The sequence below is a fragment of the Nematolebias whitei genome, chromosome 1 (assembly GCF_014905685.2).
Source record: "Nematolebias whitei isolate Nwh7 chromosome 1, NemWhi1, whole genome shotgun sequence".
Lineage (NCBI taxonomy): Eukaryota > Metazoa > Chordata > Actinopteri > Cyprinodontiformes > Rivulidae > Nematolebias > Nematolebias whitei.
The window spans coordinates 38,608,450-38,627,895 of record NC_056498.1 but is presented as its reverse complement, the minus strand read 5'-3'; the positions used below and the strand labels follow the sequence as shown (position 1 = coordinate 38,627,895).

At 42.8% G+C, this 19,446-nt stretch overlaps 1 protein-coding gene across 1 annotated transcript in view; it reads right to left on the bottom strand.

Annotated features, from left to right (window-relative positions):
• Positions 1-457: 457 nt before the first annotated feature.
• Positions 458-19,446, bottom strand: part of fgf11a (fibroblast growth factor 11a) — a 91,527-nt gene continuing 72,538 nt past the window's right edge. Inside the window, exons 4-5 of the mRNA XM_037684278.1 lie at positions 1,158-1,356; positions 458-600 (exon numbers count right to left, since the gene is read on the bottom strand). Of these exons, the coding sequence (XP_037540206.1) occupies positions 458-600; positions 1,158-1,356 (342 nt within the window). The remainder of the gene's footprint in view (positions 601-1,157; positions 1,357-19,446) is intronic.

The window sequence follows — 19,446 nt, the reverse complement described above, 5'->3', positions numbered from 1 at the left end:
ACGTGCCGCAGAGGGACAGATTTTCTCGGTGCACCCGTCGCGGTGAAAATAAACACAGGAAGACCTTGCTGGGAGAGATTTGTTTGTCCAGAAGGATGTCGCTGACGGTGTCCTTCCAGCTGGTGGAACAGGCTGAGGTGACATGCTTTAAAACAACAGGCCACTGTTCAGCCCTTCCTTGAGTTATTGCATCTACACCCCCAGGTTCGGCTGAACGCAGAGGCTGTTAAATAAGAAGGTGGGGGGCTGATGTGGAAAAAGGTCTGAGGAGATAAAATGGGGAGGTGGGGGGGGGTTCTTCTTTTTTTGCCAGCTCCGCTCTGCCTGGACGGTTTCTCCAAGTTTTTACACCACTGAACTGTAGGTCCACCCCACAGGTGACAGGTCGGGGTTAGCCCCCAACAAACAGGTGTCCGACCCCCCCGCGTCTTCCTCCTCTACTCCACGCCTCCGAGCGCTAGGATGTGGACGTTTTGGTTTTGGACTGAGCGTCTTTCTTGCTGTTCTGGAGCACCGGCGAGTCGCTGGAGGTTTTGGGCGTTTTCCTGGGTGGACTCTGTTCAGCGACGTCGTGTAGGGAGGGTTCTCTGTACATGGCCACTGAAGAAGGAAAAAGATTTAAAAAATAAGTAAAATTATTTGACTAAGGGATCAACAGTGAGATCAGTTTGGGTGACGAGGACTTGATGTAACATTACGGCTTTTGTTCCAACTTTTGGACGATCTTGTTTTGCCTGATTGGCTGATTATAACCATTTTTGTGTTGGCTAATGTTGACTACCGATGGTGGCACAATCGGTCAGTGCCTGAATATGTGTTAGGGATCAGTCCAGCTAGTACCACACCAAATGTTTGAACAATATCTGTAAAACTGCTTAATTTAAAAGTCATTTTTATGTTTTCTAAGTTCAGTTTGCTATGGTGATTTTTAACTGGTTTGGCTCCAAAGGTCTATCCAACATCTCCCTAAAGTTTCATTAAATTCAGAGCTGCATTCCGTGAGATATTTTGCTTACAGAGTTGACTCAGAAAAGTCAAAGGCAAGATGTTAACCGAAGATATTGCGCAATCTGTTCAAAGTATTTGCTAGGGATAAAACTCCAGACGAAATACGTGGAACCCAACCCTTTACGTTAAAGAGTATTTGTCAACTGTACCTTCAATGAGTTTGGGCAGGAAGTGGGCAGCACCCTTGGTCTTCTTGACCCGGTTTCCTTTCATGACCTCTCCGTCTCGGTTGATGCCGATGTACCACGCTCGCCCCGACTGGGTTTGTCTGTAGAGGATGGACGAGTAGGTGACGTAGTAGTTCTCGAACACGCACTCTTTGAACTTGCACTCCGGTGTGAAGTGTTCCTGTAAAACAAACGCACATGAATCAACTCAGAGGGGTCAAATTTCATTGCGACAGGAGTGTCAACACAAATAAACAGTTTATTTTGGGGGCGGGGGGTTTGAGCCGGGATGTCATGCCTCAACCATTTTGGTTTACCTGTAACAAACGATTAACTCAAATCCTTCCCCCCTCGGTGGCTTGACGTCGCCACCGTTGTCCTTTGGTCCACACAACGTGCACCGACAACTCTACATTAGACATCCACCACCCTTTCTTTCCTCCACCACCCTCTCTCTTGCAACAGCTTTCACATTACCCTCCTCTCCTCCGTTCCCTCCTTTCCTCCGTCATTTGGTAACCTTGTCGAGGAACAAACCAATTTGCAGGATTGATTTGGAGCCTTGATGTGACAAGTGAGCAGAAAAGACCTGAATAAGGAGTTTGCTCTCTCTCCATCTCAGAGCCTCTTCCTCCACAATCTCGTTCTTCCTCCTGCTCCCTCTTTTTTCTTTTGGCCTCAACCGGTGACCACTGTACCTCACATAAACAAGCTAATTACATCGACTGCATGGCCCGTTCTTTAATTACACATCCATTCACTTAGGCAGCTGTTCATTTAGTCACCACTCATTACCATGGCTCCATAAGAGAAGAGTCAAGTTCAAGACTTCAGCATCTCAGAATCAGATTGGCGTCACTCAGAGTGTCTACGCTTGATATGAACAACCTTTCAAAGAAGCACACCAAAGGTCAATCACTGATTAATTTGTGATTTAAGCTGGGTATCAGTGATGTGTTTGTTGAGGATATATTTTAACTAATTTACAAAACCCTTAAAATCATTAGACTGCCTCAAGGAGGCAAGATCAGAAGGATTAAGATGCTAATGAACTTTATGGATCTGTGAAAAGATGATGCTGGTGAATGCCACAGAAAACAAGATGGTAACAGCACGGCAGCACAACGTACGGTGGCCAGGCCTGTCACGATAACAATCTCAGAAACTGTCTCAGAAATTATTGCGATAAACGATAATATCGTTTGCAATTTGACAATAATTAGTAATTATTGACAATAATTAGTAATTATTTTAACCACTGGATGGCAGTATAAGACTGTTGGAACTGAAGGATGGATAGTGAGGGAGCGAGCAGCGTGTCTCTAAGAAAAATGGGAGGGAGGCCCCTTGACGTGACATGGGCTGTCTCTCTTCGGTTCTCAAAATGGTGGACGCTCGGTGCAGTTTGAGCTCTTTAGCGTAGCATTTTTCACACAAAGCTTTTAATTAAAAAATATGTAAACAAGTTCTCAGCTTCTTTTTGCAGAGAAAAACAACTTTTGGACACGAACGCACAAGTTTCAACTGTGAATTTTTGAGTTTCCACAAGACGGAGGTTTTTTTCCCCGAGGTCGTCCTGTTAGCTTAGCTCGTAACTTAGCCACTTTTAATGATCCAAAAACACGATTTTGGACGATTAAAATTGATTTTAAAGAGAAAAGAGGAAGGGAGGGGTCATTGAAGATCACTGGAGTTGAGCCTTTTCTCATCCAGTGTCTTCAATAGAAAGAGACACGAAGAAACAATAAAGCCGATAAATGAAAATGAGGTTGATAATTTTCATCTATCATGCGATTAATTGATTTATTGTTTATCGCGACAGGAAAAAGTATTCTCATTCTTGAACTTTTCCACGTTTTGTCTCGACCTATACAAACTTCTAAGTATTTTATTGGAATTGTACATGATATACCAACACAAAGTAGTACTTAAATGGGAAGGGAAAATGATTCAGTGGTAGCAAAATGTTTTACAAATCAAACCACTTTTCACTGCAAATCCAGCTGCAAGTCGTTTAAGGTCACTCTCCACCAGCTTGGCACATCTGGAGACTGAAACTTTTGTCCAATTTGCTTTAAACTATTGCTCAAGCTCAGCCAAACTGGATAGCGGGCGTCTTTCAAGTGTTCAAGCTATCGATTCCCCACATCATGTTGCAGCCACCACCGTGTTTCACAGTGAGGATGGTGTATTCAGTGTTAGTTTTCCATCATACACAACATTCAGGCCCACATTTAGACCAAACATTCAGTTTTGGTCTGATCTGAGCAGAACACTGTGCCACTGACTGTTGGCAAACTGTAAACTGGACTCATGGTCTTTTATTTTGCTACTCTTCCGTGAAGGTCAGATTTCTGGACTAATAGTTGTCCTGTGGACACAATGGTGAAAATTCTCAGTCATCCAGGACATGGTAAATCCAAACAAGATTAAAAAAAAAAGGACTTTATTTGTGACTGAAGATGTTTCGCTGAGGAGCTTTCTGAGGAACTTTCTCAATTCAAAGAAACAAGGAGTGTGGGATTCAAGTTATAAGCTGAGGTGTTCTGTTAGCTTGCAGATTGACACATGTAGATACGTGACTGGTGGACACACTCTCCCACCTGGGCTGTTGATCCCTGCAGCTCCTCCAGCCTTACCATGGACTCCTGGGTTTAACGTTCTCCTTGCTCTCTGTTCAGGTGGACGACCACATCTTGAGGAGTTGCATCATACGCCTTCTATTTTCAGATCAAGTGAACAGAGCTCCATTGTCAACAATTTGAGGAGCTGATGTCAAGTTAACATGTAAAAGGTGTCAAAGTAATGGGGGCTGAATACAAATGCACACCGTAGTTTTCTGATTTATTTGTAAGAATAATGTATACTTTTCCTTCCACTTCACGTTTATGTACTACTTTGTGTTGGTCTATCACAGGGGGCACCCAATCCTGATTTTCGAGGGCCACTATCCTGCATGTTTAAGATGTTTCAACGCACCTGATTTGAATCAATGGGTGATTAACAGACTCCTGCAGATCATTAATTCAACCATTATTATAGGTGTGTTGGAGCGTTGAAGCAAGTAAAACATGCAGGATGGTGGCCATCGAGGACCAGGATCTGGCCCATCACATAAAATCCCAGTAACATGCCGTAATTTCCGAACTACTGAGCACGCCCGAATATAAGCCACGCCCACAAAAAAATGTACGTATGTTGGCTGATTGTCTATAAGCTGCGGGTGTCCAGGTTGTACCATGAGATATTTACACAAAAACATTTTTTTTTTTACTTTTAATTAAATACTTAGCGGTAACATACACACAGTAAATGTTTTTTTTTTTCTGAATAGTTCTGTAACACGGCTAATTAAAAAATAAAATAAAATACAGTAGGCTACGAGGAAAAGTCATTGATTGATATACATCCTCCTACGCGGCTGTCAGGATCCACCGGCAGATTTGGGAAAAAGTTGCTCTGTGCATACCCCACTGGTCCTTGTGAGGGGGGAATCCCCCCTCCTTGTGAGGGGGGAGTGGGGATGAGGGGAGAGTGCCCGTTCTCTCTTCCCGTCCCCATTGCGTTGGTCCACTGTGACCTGTTTCATTGGTCCATCCACCCATTATCTTATACCTGCTTCTTCCATTTTGGGTCATGGGGGTCGCTGATGCCCATGTCCAGCAATCACTATGCGGGGGGCGGGGCACAGATAAAAAAAAAACATTTAAAAAGGTAGTCTCATCGAAGTCACAAGGACCCCCACCCCCCAAAGTGAGACATGTATTGGGCATGTGTGAGGCATGTATTGAGCACCTGGATGTGTTTTGGCTGCATGAAGCTCGTTAGTTCATCAAAAAATAAAAATCTATAAATTAGCCGCAGCTTTGTATAAGCCACGGGGTTCAAAGTCTGTGAAAAGGTAGCGGCTTATAGTCCAGAAATTACGGTACTTTGAAGTATTTGGCTGTGAGGTGGCAAAATGTGGAAACTTTCAAAAGTTTAAAATACTTTTTTAGGACACTAAGCTCACACTGTAGTACGCTGAAACGTTCCCACACATAGATATACACCAGCACATTAGTAAAAGTACACAAACATCAAGTACGTCCCAAGATCTAACCTTTAACAGCTCCACATTTAGACCTAATTCACAAAGAATAAACCAAAACATGAAGCAGTCTGACACAAACGTGAGAAAACAGACATCCAGTCAGATAAAACAAGCATCAAAAACAGATTATAGTGTTTAGAGAAATACCCCGTTACGAGTGTTTCTCAAAAGATTTGATGCCCCCAGCAGGAACACAGAAGGACTCGTGAGCAGCCTACATGCATGTTGATGTTTAACGGTCCTTTAGTGTCTTGATGTGTAGAATAATTCAGAAAATGAAAGCTTTTCGTCTTTGTAAAGACCATTAGGTTGCAAACACAGTCAGGTTGCCAACAGCAGTGCAGCTTTATTGGATAACTTGCTATTAAGAAGTCATTTATAGCCACACATTATTCTCTCTGCAGACACACGGGGGACAGACGCACATCTGGCAGCACAGATGACTCCGAACAGACTTCAAGATGGAGGTCTGACTCATTGTTTCCTTCTCTGCGAGGAGCACGTCTACACCTGAAACACTGAACCGGCTCGAGCTTCTGCTCTGAAAACCACAGAGGAAAGAGGCTGTTCGCTCCGAGGCAGCTCCTGTTGTGTTCAGCAGAGGGGGCTCCAAACAAGCAGCCGGACTCAGAGCTGACCGCTTCTTAGTTTATTTATTTAATTAGTCAATTACTTACTTACATAATTACTTGTTTACTTAGATGATTGTTTGCTTACTTGTTTACTTATTTACTTTTGACTTAACTTATTTACTTACATATTTACTTAACTACTTATTTACTTAGTTAACTGATTTACTTGTTTACTTTACTTTTTTACTTAGATATTTATTTACTTGCATATTTACATAATTACTTATTGACTTAGTTAATTGTTTATTTACTAGTTTACTTATTTACTTTTGACTTAACTTATATTTACTTAACTACTTATTTACTTTGCTGATTTACTTACTTGTTTAATTAATTACTTACTTTAATTTTTTACTTACATACTTAATTACTTATTTACTTACATATTTACATAATTACTTATTTAGTTAATTGTTTAACTACTTGTTTATTTACTTAGTTACTAATTTACTTAACTTATTTACTGAATTACTTATTTACTTAACTTATTTACTGAATTACTTATTTACTTAACTTATTTACTTACATATTTACTTAATTACTTATATATTTACTTAACTACTTACTTACTTTACCAATTTACTTGCTTATTTACTTATTCACATTACATTTTTACTTGCATACTTAATTACTTATTTACTTAATAACATATTTACTTTACTTAATTACATATTTACTTTACTTATTTACTTATATATTTACTTAATTATATATTTACTTAATTACTTACTGACATATTTACTTAATTATTCACGTAATTACTTTTTACATATTTACTTATTTACTCAATTACTTATTTACTTACTTTACATTTTTACTTACATATTTACTTATTTACTTACATATTAACTTACTTAATTACATATTTACTTAATTATGTATTTACTTACTTAATGATTTATTTACTTACTTACTTTAGTTATTTGTGTATTCATTCATTCAGGACAACAAAATGGATTTTAGACATTTAAAAAAACTTCCGGTCCAGAGTTTTAGGTACGAATCCTTCACTCGCCAGGTCCGATAGTCGGCAACAATGTTCTGTTTTCAGTCAAGCCATCTGCTGTCGGTCATGTTCTATTTTCTGAATGACTCTCAGCTACTACCACGTCACATTTTAGCTCAATATCTGTAAAACTGACCGCGTTACGTTGTTTTTTAGTTTCTAATGCTGATCAGCAGCAACCATGAATTGTGGAGCGACTCAAAAATAAACAAAGTTTAGTTGTAAATGTACATTTAGTGATTACTTTCCATGTTTTCTAATGCATTCTGTAGTTCGTGAGATATTTTGCTAACAGACAAACAACATTTAAACTACATAATTGCTTGTCGTTTATAGAAGTGAGTGATGAAGAAATACGCAGAGAAACGAAACAGCTCAGAGACTGTGTGTTGTTGTGTTTGTGTGAGGTTGTGTACTTCCACTCAGGCGTGTTTGTTGGTGTGACAGACAGACACTCACTCCCACAAGTGGAGAAAACGAGAGGGATGGAGATGCAAAATGGAAGCTGCAACTGAAATTGTGTGTATCTATCTATAAATAAATATATATATATATATATGTGTTTCAAGTTAGCATACAGCAGCTTTTAGCTTTTAATCTTTAGCTATTTTTAACTATTACCTTGAATTCGGTCACTTTTAGCTTTAGCCAAGACTTTTGCACCTTTTAGTTTTATTTACAGGTCTGCTACTTTTAACTAACCTTTTGCTCCTTTAGGTTTAGCTACCATTCAGATAGTTTAAGCTTTTAGCTAGCCTTTTGCTGCTAGTTTTTGGACACCATTTTGCTCCTTTCAGCTAGACTTTCACAACTCTTCCTTTTAGCTTCCATCAAGCTACTTTTAGTTTGTGATCTTTTTTTTTTTTTTTTTGACTTTCACTTTTTTTTGCTAATCTTCGGCAACTTTTAGCAACACTTGTTATTTTAAGCTTTTAGAAAATGTTTGCTCCTTTTTAGCTCTTTTGAGCATTTAGCCAGTATTTTGTATCTTATTAACTTGTCTTCTACTTATTTTAGCTTCTAGCTAGTGTTTTTCTACTTTAAGCGTTTAGTTTGTTTTGCTGCTTTTTGCGAGTCATTTGCCTTTAATTTAGCTTCATTTTAGCTAGTTCTTTGTTTCTCTAATTATTTTCTTGAGCTCTTTTTAGCTTTTAGCTGCTGCTCTGCTTCCTTTAGCTTTTCCACAGTTCTTTAATTCATTCAACCTTTAATTATACAGGTTAGTCTCAATGAGTCACAAAGACTCATTTTCAAGAGAGACTTGTAATACATTTTGCTTCTAGCTACTTTTTTCCTTCTTTTAGCTGAAACAGCTCAGTTTCAGCTTGTCCATCAGCTTTCTTTAGAGTCAACGTTGTCTGTTCGTTGTTTTAGAGAAGTTAACATTGACATTTTATATTTTTCCGTTTACGCAGCTGAAACGAGACGACGGGATTCTGACGAGGACAATTTCTGTCTCAGCACGATGAAAGCTTCATGTTCACCCACGTCTCCGTCCCACAGAGGAAGCTTCTCCAAAACGAAGCTGATTATTTCCTGAGCAGAACAACGTTTTAATTGAGGAGCAGCTGAGGAGGCGTCGTGGGGGTTCAAGCAACAACGTCTCCGAGACGAAGCGTCGTCGTCGTTTTACCGATTTAAAAACACAAACGTCGTTCCGCTGAACCTCAGTCTGTGCAAGAAGCTCTTTCAGTCTTTTAAAAACAGCTGAAGTAAATTAAAAAAATAAATCTGATCAGAATAAAAATGTCTCCGTTTCTCAGTTTCCACTCAAAGACGCTTCATTTCAAAGGAAAACGCGTCATCTTCCCAGTTGGGCAACGATCAGGACGGTGAGAAGGTTTTAGATTAAATCCTCAATGACTCATTGCCGGTTTCTGTCTCGGTGTTAGCAAAATATCTCATCAGTCACTGGACAGATCTGAATTAAATTTTCTACATAAAATCAATGGTTGTTCATCTAAAACCCGAGTGGTTGAAAAATAATCCGACTTGTTCTCCAGCTCCACCTCTTGTTCCTCTGAAATGTTTCCGCTTCTTTCATCCGCACTTCGGCTCATGTTACTATCATCTGACACATTTCAGCTTTTATTGATCCCGTTCTCCACATTTCGACCCTCGTTCTACTCATTCTTCACATTTTAGCCTTCATTCATCCAACTTTCCATGTTTCTGCTCGTTTCTCCATTTGCCTCTCGTTCTTCCCGCTCTCTACTTTTCCTTCTGGTCTCCACGTTTCGGCTCTCGTCCCTCTTGTTTTGGCTCCTCGCTGCTCTCAGGAACCTCCTGAGTGTGTTTGAGCCTCCGAGATGAAAAAATCTTTTCAGGTCTTCGCGCAGGAAGATGACCTCGTCTAAGACAACCACCTGATGTTTACAGATGCTCTAGAGCTCAACACACACACATTTTTTTGTTGTTTTATGAGGACCGTGCTTTGACATCCTACAATTCTTTTCATTTCTTTACCCAAACCCTGAGCCGGTCCCTGAACCGAACCAGTACCGGTACATGTCTAACCCTGACTCGACTCACATCTTAGCCCTAAGCCCTGATGCAAAAATATTCATTGAACATTTGAGGACTGGGCTTCGGTGCCGTAGGGTACCAGTGGGCGGGCGTTGGCAGGACGGTTCCAAAACGTACTGAAAACAAACAAACACGCACACACCTCCACACACACACACACACACACACACATTTGTCTTTCTATACAAAGTTCAAGGTTCTTTATTGTCATTCGCATCACGTGTGGTACATGAGGTGGAATGAAATTGTGTACTCAAGGTCCCAGTTACATCCAAATTACTTCTAAAATATAAAAAGTCTAAAGTCCATGCTCAATAATCCAGGTAAAAATCCAACATTCAGTGAGGTCATCAGGACGCAGTGTTTCCCCTACCATTGTACAAGCGGGGCGCACCGCCCCGGTAACATAACAGAGCGCCCCACCTACCGAACTGAACTGCGCACACACCCCCACCTGTCGGCTAATGACGTAACGCTAAGTTAGCGGCGGGCAACATAAGCGCAGTAGCTAAAAAGCTAATGGGAGCGCTCACACTGCCTCTTCCCTCACGCTGAACACCCCTCCCCCCGCGCGCTCGAAAGCTGCCAGTACAATCAGCGCACAGGTCAGAACCCCCCCCCCCCATTCACACCTTAGTCCTCAACCTAACCGAACCCACTAATGGGTTCTTATGGGGCCCGGGCTCTGAGCTCCATAAGGAGCAGTTGGTCCTCACAATGTAGTATAAGTTGGAAAAATGGGCCTTACAAGGTAACATAAACAAAGACACACACACACACACACACACACACACACACACACACATCGTCATCATCATATCTGAAGAAACGGAAAAATAAACCAGGTTTGAATGTGAAACAAACAGCAGCTGACCACAGAGGAGGAGGAGGAGGAGGAACGTCCTCTGCTCCTCTCCTTCCCTGCCTGACCCTCGATGTGTGCTTGGGGTTTTTCCAAAGATAACCTGCCTTCCCTCCACACCACACTCTTCATCGCTCCCTCACCGTTACTCCAGTTTAACTCCCGCTTCTTACCTCCTCCTCACCTCCCCTTCGTCACGTGTCTGCGGCGGCGGGTCAACCGTACAGCACAAATAAGGAGAAACAGGATGCTGACTCAGAGGAAAAGGGTTTAGTGACCTGATGGGTGTGTGAGGAAGGTCAGAGGAGGAGGTCTGACTGTGAGGAAGGTGTTTTATGTGCAAAAAGATGTTATTAAAGGAACTGACTAATTGCTGGTTTACCACCTGACAAGTGCATCTGTCTATGTGCTGAAGAGCCAGAGAGGTTCCATTAGTCTTGTGTTTTTGATCATATCTTCATCTTCATTTGTCACGTTGTTAGAAAAATATTCCAAGAATCGTTGGATGGATTTAAATTTTTTAAAGAGAATAATTTTTAGGCGTACGTCCACAACCGATTAACATTTGGAGTCAACACAGATTCAAGATGTCTGCCACAGCCAAGTCTGTTCAGGAAACACAAAAACGGCCATGGCAATTAGTGTGGTAGTAGTTGAGTCATTAACGACACATTGTCTAAGCCCTCGAACATAATTTACAAAGTGTGCCTTAAATGAAACGGGTGGAGTGGCCTCTCCGGGTCTTGTGGAGTCTTTGTCTAAAATGGAGGAGTTCCTGGGCGTCTTTTTCACGAGTGATGGTGGGATGGAGTGGGAGATGGATCGACAGATCGGGGCCTCGTCCTCACTAACGAGGGCGTTGCTTCGGTCTGTCATGGTGAAGAAAGAGCCGAGTGGAAAGGCAAAGCTCTCCATCTCCTGGTCTGTCTAGGTTCCAACCCTCATCTCTGGGGGGTTTGGATCATGACCAAAAGAACGAGATCCCAGATACAAGCGACTGAAGTGAGCTTCATTTTTAGAGTGGGGGGGTGGGGGGGCTCAGCCTTAGAGATGGTGAAGAGCTCCATCATCCTGGGGGAGCTCAGACTAGAACCGCTGCTCCGTCGTATGGAAAGGAGTCATCTGACGTGGTTCAGGCATCTGATTAGTGCCTCCTGGACACCTTCCTTTTGGAAACATCTTGGGGTCCACCAGGAGGAGCTGACGAGTATTACTGGTTAGAGGGAGGTCTGGGTTTCTCTCTGGGTCCTGTTGTCTCTGAGACACGACCACAGATAAGGTAGAAGATGGAGCCTCCATCATTTCTCAGTCCAAGTTTATTTTAGTTGAAAACTCAAAAGGCGGAGGGCAATAAAAGCTAAGCCTGGAATTTTAACAGCAATCTGTAAAATGAGTTTGCAGTTTACTTTAACGTACTACAGTAGTCCCTCGCCACTTTGCGGTTCGACTTTTCGCGGACTAACCGTTTCACGGGTTTTTAACGTAAAATTGTACACGACACACAATTGTACAACCAAAGTTGCCAAAGAAACCAAGTTTCACTGGTCCACTGTGACCTCAGTGTTTCCCCTACCATTATATAAGCAGGGCGCCCCGCTCCGTCTACCAAACCCCACCCCCAACCACCTGTCAGCGTAACGCTAAACTAGCATCTCGCAATGCAGGTGTGCTAGCTAAAAAGCCAAAGGCAGCCTCTTCCTTCATGTTGAACCCTCACGCTGAACGCACCCCCGCCCCGTCGGTGCAAACAGCGCGTGGCTGTCTCTGTGTCCCCCACCCCGGCTCTAAAACTGTTGGTTTAAACAGCGCGCTACGCAGCTTAGGACGAGTCTCCGTCCGTCTCCCCCGAAGAAAAATCACGGACGAGATGAGCGCCTCGCCATGGCAAGTTATCCAGGGGAAACACGAGTTAAAGGTACCCTCAACACTGGACCTGTTCAGTAATTTCATTGGTCAGATTTTTTTATTCACCTTTATGCAGGTAGTCTCAATGAGTCACGAGGACCCACTCCCCAATACAGACCTGTACTGGGCGGCTATGTGATCGCCCAGGTGTGACGAGGCTAAATGTTTTGGCGGCATGAAGCTCGTTAGCCCGTCAAAATAATAAATAAAATCCGTAAATTAGCTGCGGCATTGTATAAGCCGCGGGGTTCAAAGCCTGTGAAAAAAGTAGCGGCTTATAGTCCAGAAATTACGGTATATAAATACTAAAGTAAATATAACGTCCCTACTTCGCGTATTTTCACATATTGCGGGAGTGTCTGGAAGATAGCAACCATGATAAGTGAGGGAACACTGTATTTCATAGTTTATTCCCACAAGTAAAGATAAAAAGTTGTTTTTTGTGAATTAAAAATAAATCTTCAGATAAAAATAAAACCCCTCTCTGTATTCTTTGTCAGTTTTTCTTGCAGTAGGTCGGGACTTGTGCAGTTTGATATATTACAAGAATCATGAATTTGAACATCTGCAGGCATATAAGATAGAAACAAAGAGGCTAAAGTAGGACGGGGTAGCACCGAGCAGACGAGTTAAAGGTACCCTCAAAAAGATAAAATCAGATTCACGGCGGCTCAGCAGGAAAATGGAGACCAACTCGAAGAGGAAGTCCACGCTCTTGTTCTCACTCTTGGCCCATCTCCACGGAGACGGGAGGTGCTCTCTGCTGCAGGACGCCCTGCGATGATGGATGCGCTAACTCCCCTTATTGCCAAAGACCATCCATCCCAATTAACGGCTTCTTTTGTGAGACAGCGAGATTCCACTGCACAAAACTTACAAAAGAAAAGTCCACTTACAGGAACTCGCCGACAGAGAAAAGCTTGTGTACTTGAACTTTTACAGCCCAATTAAGTTAGACATCCTGAAATAAGGGGATGAAATACATCCACCCCTTCGGCTATCATTTGGTATAAACAGCAGGACTAACATCCACCTTTTCAATTTTTTTTGGATAACTGTCAAACAGCAGTTCATTGACGAACTAAATCAGATCTGGTGACCTACATAGTTCTCCTTTTTACTAACTCGGATCCCTTCTTTTCTCTCTTCACCCTTTGGCTTCCCTCCAAGGTGAGTCAGGCGAATTCAGGCATTCCCTTTTTAGGGACCGGTACTTCCATTCATCTCAGAAAGAAATCCCCAGTCGAGGACGTAAAGGAGGACAAAACAGGCAGCGAGATAAGGGAACAAGCAGGGAGGGGAAGCTAACTGTGCAAGGAGTTATGAAATACTCCGCAGCAAGAAGCTCTAAAAGTCCAGGCAAATCGTCCAAACTACAGCGTTTGTTTTGGACGTACCTATGAATGCCCAACATTTCCAGAAGGAATTCATTATGCTGATGACTTCTATGCCACAGTTTTACGTTGAGAAATGATGGCGCTGTAGCCGTTTTGGTCAAACACAGTCTGAAGCTGCATCTGTTGGGGATGACTCTCAGCTACTACCACAACACAGTGGTGAACTGCGACAGTTAGACATTCAGCTCAGATAAAAGAAGCAGTCATGCAATCTGCGCTTGTGATACCTAAAGATATTGTTGAGCAAATACAAACTGTTTAACAACACACTGTATGTAGACAATGAATTGTCTTCATGGTGCGTTCATGTACAACATGTAAATTCAACGATCCGCGCAGAAATTTTAATATCAATACGCAAATTTTGGTTTCTGTAAAATGTATTCATGTACTGAAACAAACAACATTATTGAAAATGTTCAATTTAAACCCATCCATCCATCTTCTTCCTTTTTGGGTCTCGGGGGTCACTGGTGCCCATATCCAGCAGTCACTGTGCAAGAGGTGGGGGACACCCTGGACAGGTCTCAGTCCATCACAGGGACCCATAGAGACAAACGAGACAAACAGCCATTCACTCTCTCTCACCTAGGGACAATTTAGAGTTACCAATCAGCCTAACATGCATGTTTTTGGTCTGTTGGAGGAAACTGCACGGAAAGAACATGTAAACTCCACTCAGAAAGGCTGGGATTCGATCCAGCGACCTGCTCGCTGAGAGGCAACAGTTCTACCGAACCACCCCGATTTAAACCTAAATTAGATATTTAACTTTCATTTTATTATTTAAAGCAAACCAAAATTTCAGTGTATATGTTTTTTTTAATTTCCAGATTGCATTGAATGCACCACAAACTCTCCACCACACTTCTCCTTCTAATTGAAACCTGCGCTGCTGAACCGACTCCATCACATAACAAATCCAGCTTTAATAATGACTAGTCCGTAGTAAAAATGAAGAAATACGAATGACACATTTTCAGCTGGCTAACAACGAATTAAAAAAGACAATATTCACAAGTAGCGTTGATAAAGGTACATTTCAAAACATCTTTCATCCAATTTTATTTTTTGTCAGTTTTTGTCTTCCTGTTTGAAACGAAATCACCTCTGCAACAAATCAACTTGTTAACGGTGATGCTAACGAGTTAGCCACATCGTTCATATCCGCCACAACTAGTTCAGACACAAACAACTAACAACTAATAGATCTCTCTTGTAAAAGAGTCTTTGAGGCTCAATGGGAACTAACCTGTATAAATAAAGGTCTAATAATAATCATAGCAGGACGGGCAGAGGGCCTTCCCGAAGGCATAGCTCTTGTGTTGGTCCCACCCACTCTACATCAACAGTTTGATTGGTTAATTTTCCTGTGAGTTATTAAACAAACTCATACTGGAGAGATGGGGGGAGTGGTGGCGCAGAGGTTAGAGAAAGCGGGGCTGTAATCGTAAGGTTGCTGGTTCGACTCCCTCGATCGACAACATCAAAATGCGGGTAAGAAAGGTGAAACACCCACACGCCTCCACCTTCATTTGCCCCACTCTGGGCCGTTGAGCAAGACCTTTAACCCCCCACCATCTGCTCCCTCAGGCACCCTAGATAGCAGCTCTCTGCTCCACACAGAGGGCTGTGGTAGCTCGATGGTCTGTGGTTGCCAATCGGCAAGTTTTCGTGCAAGTTAGTTCGCCGTGGCGACCCCGAAGAACGCAGCAGCCGAAAGAAGAAGAAAGAAAAAATACCCTGGAGACTTTGACCGAGCTCAGCCTTCTCTCCTGACAGTGAAGTCCCAACCAATGAGAAAGAACCTACAAACATGTTTCTTCCTGGAGACGCAGATTTTAAAATAATCTGATTGGGCTTGGCCAGCACATGGTCTGGCTGGTTGGACTGGACTTTCTCTCAAAATAACAATCTCACGTGAATACAATTTTTTTTTGGGGGGTGCACGAAATTGCCAAAACTCTAGTATACTTGGACTTTTTAAAAACTATTGATTGCATCGTCTGTGGACCCTAAAACTACCGTATAAATACTATGATAACTGTTGTACATCTGGCAACACTGCTGAGAGCTGAGTAATATAAATTGACTGAAAGTACAGGAGAACCAGAACAAGCACAGAACATAATGACCCAAACAGAAAACAAATACAGTACATACAAATTACTAGCAAATATACACAGAAACCACAGATCATGAGTCATTCTGTTTTACTTTGTACTAAAATGAATAAAACTCCCACAGAAGGCAGTCAAACCCCTCTTTGGACAGGTTTTCTCACATTTAATGGACGTCCAGTAAATTAAGGTAATTTCTGTCCCTATTTCCTATGAATAAAGGTCCCGTCAGTAACCCACAGCACATTCCCTTCTCGAAGAGGCAGACTTTTAGGTTTTATTGATGTGTTAAATTCCCTGTGTCTCCAAAGTGGAGCTGTGTTCATTTATCCTCAGTGTACATCCCCAATGTCATGCGAGTAAAGTTTTCACTTCTCCCAACTTTCCCCTGTTAGCTGCAGAGAGTTTGGCCGAAGCCGGTCCCGGGTATCGGAGTCCGACCCAATTATGTCTGCCTGCCTCTGTCAGATTGTTTATACCGGGCTGCTCCGGTGTGTTGGTGATGGCTAAATTACACACTGAGGTGTGCTAGTGTGTGTTGGTTCTTCTTTCTGCCTGTGTGTGTGTGATGTAGACTACATAACCTTAAACTCCCCCCTCCCTCACCTTATTAAACCATCCGCCCCCCTCCCCTCTGTCGTTTCTCTACCCGGAAGGCTTTTCCGGAGCACACAGCTAATAAAGTGGGCCAGGTCCATGGCTGAACACTATTTTTATCAGGAAGCAATTTTCAGGTGGTGCCCACAGGTAGGGGGGTGGGGGGCAGCAGTGTTTCTTAGACAATGGAGCCATGACAAGGAGTCCCCCCCTCCTGCTCCCCCCTCTACCAACCTCTGATGAGTCCCTCCCAGATGCCTTGGTGCACTACAAACACCACAGACCTCCATGCGTCTCAGCTGGTGTAATTTAAAGGTTTTATTATTTTTTTTTTTTCCTTCTTCGTTTCTTCTCAGCTCTTCAAACCATCCCAGACATTTCTTCTTCCTGTCCTGAGATGATTTATGAACAGACTGAGGCAGCATAAAGGGGCTGAAGTCACCCTGCCACTGTTACGCCTCTGAGCCACAAAGAACAGTTAGTAACCGAGATGTGACGGCTGGTATACAACAGCATACCTGTCCAACAGCTAGTTGAGATAAAAAGCTAATCAGCCAGTTGTGTCAGCAAAATAATGTAATTAGGCATATAGACATCAGAATCAGCCTTTGTCATTGCACAGAAGCACAATAAAATTTCATTTCAGTACAGCCCGTCCCAAGAAACACAAACAACCAAACAACATAGACATGGGTAGAGGGGGTGCCTGAGGGTGCAGCCTCATGAGAGGCGCAGATCGATCAGTGTTTCCCCTACCATTATAGGGTAGGCCCCACCCCGTCAACAGAACCGAGCGCCCCGTCTACCGAACCGTGCGCACCCACCTGTCGGCACTGATGTAACGCTTAGCTAGCATCTCACAATACAGGTGTGCTAGCTAAAAAGCTAAAGGCAGCCTCTTCCCTAATGCTGACCCCACCCTCCCCACTTGAAATTTATTGGTACCCACCCCCAACAAAAATCACAGACGAGATGAGCACCCCGCCATGGCAAGTTATTTAGGGGAAACACTACTTTGGTCACTAGCCTTGGTTGGGCGCTCATATCTTCCATGAATTTAGTCGAGTGTGTGTGTGTGTGGGGTGGGGGGGGGGAGATGGAGAAACACCTGCGTGCGGGAACCTTCAAACATGTTTCTTTGTTTCTTCGTGGAGACGCAAATTTTAAAATCATCTGACTGGGCATGGCCAGCACACACTGGCTGGTTGGACTGGACTTTCTCGATATAACTCATTATGATAACCGTCTCACATGATACAATTTTTGGGGGGTTGCATGGAATTGTCACTGCAACACTGTGTTGCACGTTCTTTGTGCCAACAGTTGTCGACCGAGGGTGGGTGGAGGAAATGTCTCAGTGTGAGGGATACAGAGCGCTACCTCTGGAGCTTTTTAGCTAGTGCATTTGAATTGCATGCAGCTAGTTGGCTTACTGCTACATCAGTGTCGGCAGTTGTCTAGGTAGGTAGGGTGTTCAGTTCTGTTCATAGAGCGGGGTTGGGGGGATGCAGTTCGGTAGGCAAGGTGTTCAGTTCCGTTTATAGAGCGTGGTACCCTCCTTGATTAATGGTAGGGGAAACACTGGACATGGCGAGGGTGACTTGCTGAAGTTCAAACCAAGCCTCAGAACAGGAACGAAAGTGAGTTTAAGTGATCTTGAACGTGACAGTCGTTGGGACCAGCCGGACTGGTCTGAGAATTTCAGAAACTGTTGACATACGGGGATTTTTACACACAACCTCGATCCAAAGTTTACAAAGGATGGTCCGAAAAGTTTAAAAACAAAGCAACTTAAACTTTTGTTCTATAGTAGATGTTTCGCTTCTCATCTTAATTCTGAATTAAAAACTTTAAAGCTTTAAACTACTTTAGGTGCTTTGTTTATCAAAGCTAAATTTTCATGCAGGTACATTTAACTATGGCTATAACTTCAGTTCTTTGTGACTTTGATAAGAAAATAATTGTTCATAATGTTCACAGAACTCCACTTCAGAACATATGAACTACTACTTCAATGTTCACTCGAAAGCCTCTGAATTTCTTTACGGAAGTAAAAATAAGCCACATTTACAGCTGGCTACAGGACCACGGGGTAGTTAAGAACCTCCCTGAGAATAATGGGGTGGTGGTGAGGTATGGTTGGTGCTACAGGTCCAATCACGGCAGCTTTAATAACAAACAAACATGGCTGATTGTTGTTCTGAGAGGAAGAACGATGCAAACATTGAAGTACTCTACAGTGAAAGAGGGAAGGAGAGAAGGATGGCCTGACGGGACCAGACCGAGAGAACATAACGTCTCCTCTGGGAGCTACAACCACCACCATGTCCGTCTTTCACCCCCCTTTTTTTCTCTCGTCTAACTTGTACAGCTTTAACTTGCCTGTCAGTCTGATTTGCTTCCTGTGCGCTCATTTGTACCTCGCCATCTCTGGTGGCTTCTCATTTTTCTCTTCTTCACTACCATCACCATTTTTCTTTTCTCTCGTCATTTTTTTAATTCAGATTTTGTCTCTTTCTGGTCATGTCCCTCAAATGTCCTACTTGGGTCCTGTGAGCTTTTTTTTCTAGACTTACTTTTCTACCCTAGCTTCTTCGTCTCCTTCTTATTATCCAGTCCAGTTGCAGAGGAAACAGGCCCAGGAGAGAAACCCATACATTCTTCTCCCCAATGATACTCTCCAGCTTCAGCTCCTGGGGCACTCCAGGCCAGAGAGCATATATAATTCTCCCAGGGGTCTCTTCTCAGTGGGATGTGCCTGGAAAACCTCTAAAGAGAGGCGTTCAGGAGGTATACAAATCACCTGTCCGAACCACCTCAACTGACTTATTTTGATGCAAAGGAGCTTTACTCTGAGCTCCTCAACAGTGATGGAGCTACTCGCCCTGTTTCTAAAGCTGAGCCCGGCCACCCTCATTTCGGCTGCTTGAATCCAGAATTTTGTTCCATCTGTCAAGATCCAAACAACATGACCACAGGTGAGGATCGGAACTTGGACAGACCAATAAATCCAGAGCTTTGTGTCAGGGAATTTATGGGTCAAGGTTATAGATGTTTTTATTATGATGGTTGAGAACAAGAAGACCAAGACATAATCAAAACCATCTCTTAAGTCACTATCTTATCTCTGCCC